The 12,973-nt window shown below is 43.5% G+C and overlaps 1 protein-coding gene across 2 annotated transcripts in view; it reads right to left on the bottom strand.

Moving 5' to 3' along the window:
- AGO4 (argonaute RISC component 4) overlaps window positions 1-12,464 on the bottom strand; it is a 46,651-nt gene extending 34,187 nt beyond the window's left edge. For both annotated transcript variants that reach the window (XM_032246921.1, XM_032246922.1), the window contains exons 1-3: window positions 12,048-12,464; window positions 6,336-6,501; window positions 3,813-3,933 (exon numbers count right to left, since the gene is read on the bottom strand). In XM_032246921.1, the coding sequence (XP_032102812.1) occupies window positions 3,813-3,933; window positions 6,336-6,501; window positions 12,048-12,066 (306 nt within the window). In that variant the 5' untranslated portion in view covers window positions 12,067-12,464. The remainder of the gene's footprint in view (window positions 1-3,812; window positions 3,934-6,335; window positions 6,502-12,047) is intronic.
- Window positions 12,465-12,973: the final 509 nt, after the last annotated feature.

Here is a 12,973-nt window from a genome sequence, read left to right as displayed (position 1 = left end):
TACAGCAGTAAAAAAATAAGGTAGATGTTACAACATGGATGAACCTTGAAAACATTATGGTAAATGAAACAAGCCAGATACAAAAAGGCAAATATTATATGGTCAGGCACAGTGGTCACACCTGTAATCTCAGCACTTTGGGAGGCCGAGGTGGGCGGATCATGAGGTCAGGAGCCTGAGACCAGCCTGACTAACATGGTGAAACCGCATCTCTACTAAAATACAAAAATTAGCTGGGCATGGTGGCACGCTTGTACTTCCAGCTACTCAGGAGGCTGAGGCAAGAGAATTGCTTGAATCTGGGAGGCAGAGGTTGCAGTGAGCCAAGATAGCACCACTGCATTCCAGCCTGGGCAACAGGGCGACACTCCCCCTAAAAAAAAAAAAAAAAAGGCAAATATTTCATGATTCTATTTCTAAAAAGTACATTGAATAGTCAAATTTATAGAGACAGAAAGTAGAATAGTGGTTACCAGGGACAGTAGGGTGTGGGGAATTATTGTTTAATAGGCACAGAGTTTCTGTTTGGAATGATGAAAAAGTTCTGAAAATGGATAGTGATGATGGATGCCCAACAATATGAATGTACATAATGCCATTAAACTGTAACATAAAATTGTAATTTTTTTTTAAGACAGGGTCCTGTTCTGTCATCCAGCTGGAGTGCAGTGGTGCAACAATAACTTATTGCAGCCTCAAAGCCCTGGACTCAAGGGTTCCTCTCACTTTAGCCTCCCGAGTAGCTGGGACTACCGGTGCATACCACCACGCCTGGCTAATTAGAAAACTTTTTGTCGAGATGGGTCTCCCTATGTTGCTCAGGCTGGTCTCAAACTACTGGCTTCCAGCAATCCTCCCATCTTGGCCTCCCACAGCACTGAGACTTTTGGCTGGGTGAAGCACTATACCCAGCCCAAAATAATAAATTTTATGTTATATATTATTTTACAACAATAAAAAACTTAAATTTGGAAAAAATAAGGTATATATAAATGTACAGAAGTGGAAAGATCTTTCAGGCATATTGTTAAATGAAAAGCAAATCATAGAATGACATGCAAAACAATAAGAATGCACATAAACATATGTATAAATTGCTAATATACATAACACCTAAAAAGATACATACCAAACTGCTATAGTAGTTTCCTTTGAAAAGAAAAATGGAATTGAGGGTGCAGATAAGTGGGGGAGGCAGTAAATCACAGCATTTCTAGATTGTCTGGATAAGTTTATGATGAGCATATGTTCACACAGTACTTTTCTAATTAAAAAAAATAAATGTTTAAAAAAGTATTGTGCTACTATAATCTATTTTCATAAGTGGGTATTATATAGTTTTCTATAATTATAAAGCCCTGTTGTTCAGATTCAGGTAATACTTTGTTAAACTGCATTGTTAATTGAGAAATTATATAAAGATGACATAATCCACCTAAATCCTAATGCTCATCTCATTTTCTTTCTTTTTTTTTGAGATGGAGTCTTACTCTGTCGCCCACCCAGGCAGGAGGGAGTGCAATGGTGCGATCTTGGCTCACTGCAAGCTCCACCTCCCGGGTTCAAATGATTCTCCTGCCTCAGTCTCCTGAGCAGCTGGGACTGCAGGCGTGTGCCACCACACCTGGCTAATTTTTGTATTTTTAGTAGAGACAGAGTTGCACCATGTTTCCAGGATGGTCTCAATCTCCTGACGTCATGATCCACCTGCCGTGGCCTCCCAGAGTGCTGGGATTACAGACATGAGCCACTGTGCCCGGCTCTCATTTTCAATTATCAGTTAACTGAGACAACAGAATATGGACAGAATAACAAATCTATCACTATAAAAACAACTCTGGCTGGGCACGGTGGCTCATGCCTGTAATCCCAGCACTTTGGGAGGCTGAGGCGGGTGGATCACCTGGGGTCAGGAGTTTGACACCAGCTTGTCCAATATGGTGAAACTCTGTCTGTACTAAAAATAAAAATTAAAATTAAAAAGGCCAGGTGCAGTGGCTTATGCCTATAATCCCAGCACTTTGGTAGGCCAAGGTAGGTGGATCACCTGAGGTCAAGAGTTCAAGACCAGCCTGGCCAACATATAGTGAAACCCCTGCCTCTACTAAAAAATACAAAAATGTTCATTATCACTGGTCATTAGAGAAATGCAAATTAAAACCGCATTGAGATACCATCCATCTCACACCAGTTAGAATGGTGATCATTAAAAAGTCAGAAGACAACAGATGCTGGAGAGGATGTGGAGAAATAGAAACACTTTTACACTCTTCGTGGGAGTGTAAATTAGTTCAACCATTGTGAAAGACAGTGTGGCGATTCCTCAAGGATCTAGAACTAGAAATACCATTTGACCCAGCAATCCCATTACTGGGTATATACCCAAAGAATTATAAATTGTTCTATTATAAAGACACATGCACAAATATGTTTATTACAGTATTGTTCACAGTAGCAAAGACTTGGAACCAACCCAAAAGCCCATCGATGATAGGCTGGATAAAGAAAATGTGTCACATATATACCATAGAATACTATGCAGCCATAAAAAAGGATGAGTTCAGGTCCTTTACAGGGACATGGATGAAGGTGGAAACCATCATTCTCAGCAAACTAACACAAGAACAGAAAACCAAACACCGCATGTTCTCACTCATAAGTGGGAGTTGAACAATGAGAACACATGGACATAGGGAGGGAAACATCACACACTGGAGACTGTCAGGGGGCAGAAGGCTGAGGGAGGGATAACATTAGGAGAAATACCTAATGTAGATAATGGGGTGATGGATGCAGCAAACCACCATGGCATGTGTATTCCTATGTAACAAACCTGCATGTTCTGCACATGTACCCCAGAACTTGAAGTACAATTAAAAAATAAAAAAAGGCCGGGCGCAGTGACTCATGCCTGTAATCCCAGCACTTTGGGAGGCAGAGGCAGGCAGATCACAAGGTCAAGAGATCGAGACTATCCTGGTCAATATGGTGAAACCCCGTCTCTACTAAAAATACAAAAAATTAGCTGGGCATGGTGGCATGCGCCTGTAGTCCCAGCTACTCGGGAGGCTGAGGCAGGAGAATTGCTTGAACCCGGGAGGCGGGGGTTGCAGTGAGCTGAGATGGCGCCACTGTACTCCAGCCTGGCGCCTGGCAACAGAGCAAGACTGTCTCAAAAAATAAAAATAAATACTAAAAATAAATACAAAAATGAGCTGGGCGTGGTGGCATGCACCTATAGTCCCAGCTACTTGGGAAGCTGAGGCAGGAAAATTGCTTGAACCTAGGAGGTGGAAGTTGGAGAAGCCGAGATTGCTCCACTGCACGTTAGCCTGGGCGCCAGAGCAAGGCTCTGTCTCTCAAGAAAAAAAAAATTAGACAGGGGTGGTGGCACATGCCTGTAATCCCAGCTACTCAGGTGGCTGGGGCAGGAGAATCACTTGAACCTGGGAGGGGGAGGTTTCAGTGAGCTGAGACCACGCCACTGCATTTCAGCCTGGGTGACAGAATGAGATTCCATCTCAAACAGAACAAAACACACCAAAAAACCCTAAGAATTGATGTGTTATCAGAGAAACTTTTCTTTCTGCTCACATACAGAGTTTTGAAAATTGATATGTGATAGTTCTACATATTTTTGGGGTACATGTGACATTTTGGTATCAGTACACAACGTGTAATAATGAAATCAGGGTAATTAGGGTATCATCACCTCAAACATCATTTTTGGGTGTGTTGGGAAGAAAAGGAAACATTTTTGTCATGTAAATTACTACTAAATGAACTAAGAATTTCTTGCTTTTAACACTTACCCTATCCCGTCCAATTGGCAGTGGATGCGCTGTGTACATGTTTCTTTTGCCATCATACCCAGGCTGCCGATCACCAAATATTTGCATCTTGAAGTGCCGCACCATTGTATCTACTACCTCCCTTCACAGTAATGGAGATAATGGCAATTAGCTTTCAGAAATGGTGAACAGTAAGAAAAGCATCATCATACCTAAATCATTTAAATTTCAGTTCAATATTACTTAGAAAAAGTAAGAGTTAAGGTTACAATTAATTCAAGTACTTTAAAAAATAGTTAACTAAAGAAAGGTTGCGACAAATATACAAAAACAAGGATATGATATCAGAAGTGGGGAATAAAAAGAAAAAGAGAATAACATTTATAGTATTCTTTCAATCTCCTCTTTCCAAAATTCTCTCCTATGACAAACACAGCCTTATAAGAATAACCTGGCTGGGCATAGTGACTCATGCCTGTAATCCCAGCACTTTGACAGGCTGAGGTGGGTGGATCACTTGAGGTCAGGAGCTTGAGATCAGCCTGAGCAACATGGTGAAACTCTGTCTCTACTAAAAATACAAAATTAGCCAGGTGTGGTGGCACATGCCTGTAATCCCAGCTGTTTGGGAGGCTAAGGCAGGAGAATTGCCTGAACCTGGGAGGTGGAGGTTGCAGTGAACAGAGATCGTGCCATTGCACTCCAGCCTGGGCAACAAGAGTGAAACTCAGAAAGGAAGGAAGGGAAGGAGGGAAGGAGGGAAGAAGGGAAGCAGGGAAGGAAGGAAGGAGGGAAGGCGGGAAGGAGGGAAGGAGGGAAGAAAAGAGGAAGGGAGGGAGGGAGTTTGACATGGATGTACATCACTGAATGACGACAAGTTTGTCATCAAATCAGTATCCTTGCTGGGTGCGGTGGCTCAGACCTGCAACCCCAACACTTTTGGAGGCTGAGGAAGGTGGATCACTTGAGGTCAGGAGTTTGAGACCAGCCTGGCCAACATGGTGAAACCCAGTCTCTACTAAAAAAAAATACAAAAATTCACTGGGCATGGTGTAATCCCAGGTATTTGGGAGGCTGAGGCATGAGAATTGCTTGAACTCAGGAGACAGAGGTTGCAGTGAGCCGAGATCGCACCACTGTACTCCAGACTGAGTGGCAGAGTGAAACTCTGTCTCAAAAAAAAAAAAAAAAAAAAAATCAACATCCTTATTCAAGTATATTGGTTTTGGGAAAGAGAATCAGCAGGAATTCAAAAATCTGAGGATCAGTAAATCTAAGATGCATGACATTCAAATAAGTAAGTCACCCCTTTGCCTAATGCTAGTGATTTATTATTCTGTATACTATCTTGTCTTATTCCAAAGTTCTTGTCTTATTCCAAGCAGTGTAGACGAGGGAATGTTGTAAAACAGTCTCATTCCAAAAAGATTATTAATATAGCTTCTTTGGTTTTAGAATGAAAGTCTTTTTCTCAATCAAGCATGCAGAGCTTTACTTAAGTGTTCTTGCATATATGCCAGATCATACTGTATGCAGGCCGTGGAATAAATGCAGTGGCAAGGAAAGTGGTGTATAGAGTTTAAGATACGGACAGACCCAAGTTTGTGAGATTTTTGAATGCTAGAGTCAATGAAAAGTTAGGTGCTTTGACTTACCAACATTAATGAGTTTAATGTGTGGGAACCATATCTTAAAAGCCAAAATACATCACAACAAGCTAACACATTTATATCACTACAAATGAAATCTGTGGGAAAGTCATGTTTACAAACCAAATCATGTGACTGAAAAAAATTGATGGAGAGACGTGGTATCGTACATTCTCCATTTTAAAGAGCTAACTTAAGAACTATACATTTTCATACCAGAAAAGAGTAATTTCTCATCTTATATTCTTAAATTATGACCAAAGAGTTTTACAGTGAAGAGCTACTTTCACCTCTATTTTCATTTAATCTTCACGGCAACCTTGTGAAACAAGTAGGAAAATGATTATGATACTCATATTAAAGAAAAGAAAAATTCAGAATGGTCGAGTGACCTGTCCCTGGTCACACAATGACTAAGTGGCAGAACTGCATGACCTTGGACAAGTTACTTAATCTGTCACATGTCTGTTTCTTCATATGTAAAATTACGGTAATAATAATACCTCCCTCAAAAAGTGGCTAAGCGAGCAAATACACCAAATATTTATTTATGTATACCGTGTTAGGCATAACCCTGACCTACTCATGGATATCATTCCAAGAATTGTCGTCTCTCTTACATCATCGAATTTTTCCTCTTTACTGGATTACTCCCTTCAGCATACAAATATGCTCTAACTTCTCTCATCTTAAAAAAAAAAAAAAAAAAGTAAACTTTCTTGGGACAGGTGCGGTGGCTCACACCTGTAATTTGGGAGGCAAACCTGCTATTAAGGAGCCTATTATCTTAGAGAATAACAAACCCTACATGTTGGATGAATTTAGAGAACAATATGACACAGAAATAAATTGCATACACTTAAATATACAGAAGTCCACTCTTTCTAATCCTTACCTGTTAACTCTACGAGGCCGTTTTTCGGGTTTAATATCCACATCATAGTGATACACATCTATTTTAGGAATCTGAACCTGAAAATGATTGGCTAACAGTCGAATTGGTTTTCCAACAGTTCCAAGGCCAGGACGACGAGGTGGCTGAAACAGGCTAGCCGGAGGTCCTAAAGAGATTGAAAGACATTTGCTGTGCTACTTTTTTTTTTTGAGACAGAGTTTCGCTTTTCTCCCAAGCTGGAGTGCAGTGGCTGATCCCCACTCACTCCAACCGCTTTCTAGTTTCACGCGATTCTCCTGCCTCAGCCTCCTGAGTAGCTGGGATTACAGATGCCTGCCACCATGCCCGGCTAATTTTTGTATTTTTAGCAGAGACGGGGTTTCACCATTTTGGCCAGGCTGGTCTCGAACTCATGACCTTGTAATCCGCCAACGTCGGCCTCCCAAAGTGCTGGGATTACAAGTGTAAGCCACCATGCCTGGCCTGCTGTGCTATTTATTCTTCTTGTTGTCGATGATGATGATGATGGCTGCAATTATGGAGATCTTATTATTCACTGTATGTACTCTAAAGAGTTTGAGATGTCTTTTGACCTAAGGTTCTCTAGATTTCTAAATATTTTGCCATGTTGCTATTATTTTTAATATGAGGACATCAAGATTAGAATGATGAATTCCTCTTAGACATAGGCTACAGTATAAAATCTTGCATGACCATTAGTAGTTCTATAGCTAGGCTTACAAAATTATATGCATTGTTAAAACCATCTCTAAACTCTGGGGGCCACCATCCCAGAGTTGGAAATTATTTATTAATCTCTTACAAATTAGCCTGCATTATCATAGATTGTACATATAGGAGAAGATTAAACCACTGCTCTATTATGAATTTATTTGCTAATTTTGATAGTGAAACAATACCAATAAAGCTAGACCTTCTCCTTTATAACTTGATATTTTTAGAACCTAGATAATCTGAGATTTCTGGCTCATAAGGTCTAGTTTATTCCACAGACATTTATTCAATTACAACATGCCTAACCTGTGCTATGGACTCAGAAAGAAGACAGAGCCCCTTCTTTCAAGGAATGTACAGTCTAGACCAGTGGTCCTCAATCTGGGGCAATTTTGTTCCCCAGGAAACATTTGGCAAATGTCTGGACACATTTTTGGTTGTCACAACCTAAGTAGTGCTGCTAGCATCTAGTGGAAAGGACCCAGGATCCAGCTACACATTCTACAATGCATAAGACAGCCCCCACAACAAAGAATTACCCAGTCCAAAAAATATCAATAATACTGAGAAACAGGTTGAGAAACCCTGATGTAGACAGAGTAACCTTTCCAAGCTATTTTTAAAAAGAAAAGATTCCAAGTTAAAGAAACCTTGCACACTCTCTCCCCTCAAAAATTTCAATATACATTATATTAAATTTTCTAAAAAGTCATGTAATAAATAAACCTGGTTAACTTTACCTCATCAATTAGCTAATTCCCCCGCCCCCACCCTACAGAACTCTCTTTCTCTTTAAGATTTGAAAATCTATTAATACTCAGCAGAAAAGGATCTTGTGGAGCATAGTCTGGGAGACACTTGTTTAGAGAAAATCCTATGCCTTTTTGATGATAATATCTAGTGGATACTGGCCTAAAAAATAAACATCTTTTCTGGTATGAATAAGCATTGAGCAAAGTGGGCTGTGGTTACAAGGGAAGGTTACAACAGTAACTATTACTGGAATGGCATTTCGCTGAGAACAAAGGCTTCACTAAGGAGAGAAAACTTTGAAGCAAGTTATTTGGGCCAGGCATGTTGGCTCACGCCTGTAACCCCAGCACTTTGGGAGGCCAAGGCAGGCAAATCATCTGAGGTGAGCAGTTTGAGACCAGCCTGGCTAACATGGTGAAACTCCATCTCTACCAAAAATACAAAAGTTAGCCAGTCATGGTGGTGGGCACCTGTAATCCCATCATTCATAAAGCTGAGGCAGTAGAGTCGCTTGAACTGGGAGGTGGAGGTTGCAACGAGCAGAGATCGCCCCCACTGCACTCCAGCTTGGGCAACAGAGGGAGACTCAGTCTAAAAAAAACAATAACAAAAAGAAGTTGTTCTGGTCCAATATCACTTAGGAAAATTGAGCAAATTATGATATTTATGGTGACAGATCACCACATTCTAACACTTAAAGTATTAAAAATAGTTTTACATATTAATCATTCATTTTCCCACTATATTCTACTTATCCTTCAGAATTTGGTTTAGATGTAACCTCTTTGGAAAGCCTTTCCTTATTCTCCCAGACTAGAGGATCTGTCGTCTGTGTTCAAAAGACTCTCTGTATAGGGGAACATGTAAAGCAAGTATAAGAAACCACTTCTCGTTAAGTTACTCTGTCTCCTCCACTAGACTACAAGCTCTTATAAGAAATGAACCTCCTGTTAATCTTCTCAATATCTAATGCAACAGCCATCATGTTGTAAGAATTCAATAAATGTTGAACTGAACAGTATCAATAATCCCAGATAGAATCTAAACACAGAAATAATAAAAAATCTCTCTCCTCCCTTCTTTCCTTCTCTCTCTCTCTCTTTTGTCTTTTCTTCTTCTTCTTTCTTCTTTCTTCTTCTCCTTTTTTTTTTTTTTTTTTTTGAGCCAGGGTCTTGCTCTGTTGCCCAGGCTGAAGTGCAGTGGCTGAATCATGGCTCACTGCAGCCTCAACCTCCTGGACTCAACCAATCCTCACAATTCACCCTGTCGAGTAACTGGGATACCATGCCTAGCTAATTTTTGTATTTTTGGTAGAGACAGGGTTTTGGGTTTTGCCATATTGCCTAGGCTGGTCTTGAACTCTGGGGCCCAAGCGATCTGCCCACCTTGGCCTCCCAAAGTACTGGGATTATAGGTATGAGCCACCGCACTCAGCTGACAATTATTTTTTAATGAAGCAAAAGCACATAATTTATACTAAAAGTATTCTTACTGCTTGGCGTTGAGTTCTACTTCTAGTGTACAAGGGGACCTATCAATACAATTGATAAGACAATTACAAACAAGGTAACAAGGTAAGAAGTAAATCGTAAATAATGTGAGAGGTGATAAACATACTGAATTAACCCAATTAAATCATATAAATAAGTCAACTCTGCATATTTCAAGATACACTTAAGCAACTCACTTCATAAAGTTGCAAGAGGCTGGGCACAGTGGCTTATGCTTGTAATCCGAGCACTTTTGAAGGCTGAGGTGGGCAGATCACCTGAGGTCAGGAGTTTGAGACCAGTTCAGTCCCTGAGTTTTATTTTTGGGGTATCCCCAAAATGTGGTGACAAAGTCAGATAACTGCATTCTCTGAAAGGGCAACAAATGTGACTTAACATAGAACAGAAGAAGTCAGCCTTAAATGAAGAGGAGATGATTAGGTTAGAAGTCAAATGACCCAAACTCTGGTCTTTATTTCACCACTTGGCCTTTTGAAACCCTGATGAAGTCACTTCATCCTTTCTGAACCTCACTTTTCTCATCTGTAAAATGGGATAGCTACTTGACTTGCCTACCTCCCAGAGGATCAAATGAGCTTATAGTTATAAAAGCACTTTACAAACTATAAAGTACTGCAAACAACAATTGCCAGAATAAGTGGTAATCTAATTAATTACATTTCTGAGTGCTGTCAGAAACTGAACCAGGTTGGGGGGTGAGGGGGACAGAACAAGACGAGAATGCATCAGGGACTGTTCAAGTAAGGCGGGTACAAAGCACTAGATCCAGGTGTGCTCTGCCAGAGAAGCAGGGAGATTCTCTAGGTTCTAAAACAGCCTGGATGAATCATCCCACAAGATGATCAACTCCCTTTCCTTTGATTCTATGCTGAGCAGGCAGCTACTTATTAATTGGGTTTCTAAGGTACTGCAACACCAAAAAAGGAGTTTGCTAGAGAGCAGACAGGAAAATATTCCACTCAACAGAAAAGATCTATGTGACATTTTGGCTTATTCATTAGTGTCGTATAAATGTGGTTAGTGAGAATTAATTTTCCACAATCTGAACAATTCTGAGTGAACTGCTAAGTTCTCAAACCTTCGAAAGCCAAAATCAAACCCAAAGAAAATAGAGTCCCTGGGCAGTGCCTAACATCACCAGGTTGATCCTTTCAATGAAATTCAGTTTATGCACACAGTTACACAGTTTCTTATGATACCAGCTCATAAATGCAACAGTTGCTTCATTTACGAATTACTAGGGGGAGGGAAGAAACATTTGTTGAGCATCTACAGGCACTAGTCTCTGTAATAAGACTTCTCGTACAGTCTCATTTCATTCTCTCAACAATCTTACAGAACATAATTATTATTACCCTCCATTTATAGATGAGAAAATGAAAGTTCAAAGAAATTAAGTAATTTGCCCAGGGTCATATAACTATTACATTACTAGACTGAATTTGAACAGAAGTCTGTTACATTCCTAAAGACCTGATCATGTCTTTAGCCAGGGGACATACCTGAAGTTAACCTAGCATAATACACTGAAGTTTATCAAGTAATATTAATGCGACAAGTCAATTTATTCTTAAAAGGCAGATGAAATTTGATTAGGAGGGCCTTTAAACAATACTTTAAGAAGCAAATTAGAGTGGGGTTTAATCACTCAGCTATGCAAACAAGTGCTAAGTCAACATACCTGCCAACTTTCCAAACTCAAATGGCAACCCAAATTTTCTATGCACTAAAAAGATGAAACACTCTAAGATTAAGTCCATTATGTAGGTAAGGTTTGAATATTAAAGTTAATTCTACCATAGCCCCTAAACCCTGCCCTACTTAGCTAAGGCATTAGAAACCTGTTGGGCTTTGAGGTGGAAGCACCAGGCCCCAACACTCAGGGCACTTGTTACAGCCTGGAATGGTTCCCCTGATTTGGATAGAGTGAGAGAACCAGAGGCCATCCATATCCACAACAAATTACAGTTTCCAAAGCACTTTCTCCTTCATTTGATCCTCACAACCACTCATAACCCAATTAGAAGAGAACGCAGGGTACTGAAGCCTGTGCTGGAGCAGACTGACAGTCAACTCCTCTGTCACTCAAAGGCTGGCCTGGACCACTCTGGGACTAACACACAGACTGGGTGACAGATAGAGGCATAGGACCATGTACTTCGGGACATCAGGGCCTTTCAGAAAGGGTGGGCATTTTGTCCCTTGGCCTTCAGAGATCATGAGAGGTGTTCGGGTGAAGTTCTTCTTCCTCTTCTGAAGGCTCTGGACCGTCTGCCAGTGCAAAGAAAAATAGGGGTGCGGCCCCAAACCAGGACTATCAGCTGGTAGTAGGTGGCGGGGCCCTTCCTGCTCTGGGCCAGGTCTCCGCATGCACTGGGCAGCGGATCGCCCCTTCTGAGGCCCAAACTACCCTCGCCGCGACCCCGGGCACAAACCATCTCCCTGAGGTGGGGCCAAGTCTGGTCTCCGTCTGGCGGCAAGGGTCACCTTCCCGAACCTCCCCGCCAGACCTCGGGATCCACCCCAGCTCCGGGCTGGGGCGCGGTCACCGCCCCCCAAGGCCCGGGTCAGCTCCCACAGCCTCGTGCCACAGGGCTCGGGTCCCCTTCCCAGAGGCCTGGCGGCCCGAACCCGGCGGGGCGACCGGGCAGCGAAAGTCCCGGCTACCGGCCTCGGGCCCCGGGTCCCGCCCCGACCCGAACTCGTTTCTCACCGGGTCCCAGCGCCTCCATGGCGGCGGCGGGGGCCGCCTCACCCCGGTCCCCGGCGCCTCCCGCTCCGGGCCCCGCCGCCGCCGCCGCCGCCGCGTAACGCTTGATCTCCGGAATATTGGCGCTGGGGTGGCGCCGCGGAGACGCGGGCGCTGGGCAGGGGGCGGCGGCGGCTCCCGGCCCGGGAACAGGGACCCGGCTCCCGCGGCTCTTCCGGCCTCAGCGATAACAAAAACAATCCCTGCCGCTGCCGCCGCCGCCGCCACCAACGGGAGCGGGAGCGGGAGCCAGCGCGCGCACCCGCCGGGAGGGGAGGGGGCGCGGGGTGCGCGGGCCTGGGGTCCCAGCAGGCGGAGGGGGCGTGCGCAGCCCCAGGCAAGGGGATCCACCGAGCCCGGCGTGGGGCCAGACAGGTCGGCTGGACGAGCGCGCACCCGGAGGGGGCAGTCCCCGGTGAACGTGTCGGGCACGCGCCCGCTGTCCCGCTCTGCCCCGTCCGCCCGAGGAGGCCGTCCGGTGGCTAACGGCTCTTGGGGGGCTACATGCCATCCCCCCAGGGCATCCGGCAAAAGATCTGGATTCCAGTCTCGCTGACCCAGATTCAGTTTTCCACTTCTGCGGGTGGAAAGCGTACTGAAATTCACAGGAGCCACCTCTCCTCCCTCCTCCCACCCCAGATCGCTTCTGTCATCCTGTCTTTCGGGGTCACCTTAGACGCAGCAGTCCTTCTTCATCCCTTCAACCAATACCACACACCCAACTTCGTCCCTCTCCGTGCAGCCGGAAGGCACCACGGGAATGGACCCTGATAAATGATGCATTCCCTCCCTGGTCCCATGACAAGCGCCTCAGGTCAGCAAATCACCAGTCACTTTAGAAGAGAAGGGTCTTGGCAGGGCATGGTGGCTCACACCTGTAATCCCAGCAC

Source organism: Sapajus apella, unplaced genomic scaffold (assembly GCF_009761245.1).
Source record: "Sapajus apella isolate SASKATOON/1434 unplaced genomic scaffold, GSC_monkey_1.0 scaffold62, whole genome shotgun sequence".
In the NCBI taxonomy this organism is placed as follows: Eukaryota; Metazoa; Chordata; class Mammalia; order Primates; family Cebidae; genus Sapajus; species Sapajus apella.
The sequence above is the reverse complement of the archived record's forward strand: the minus strand, read 5'-3'. Positions and strand labels throughout refer to the sequence as shown.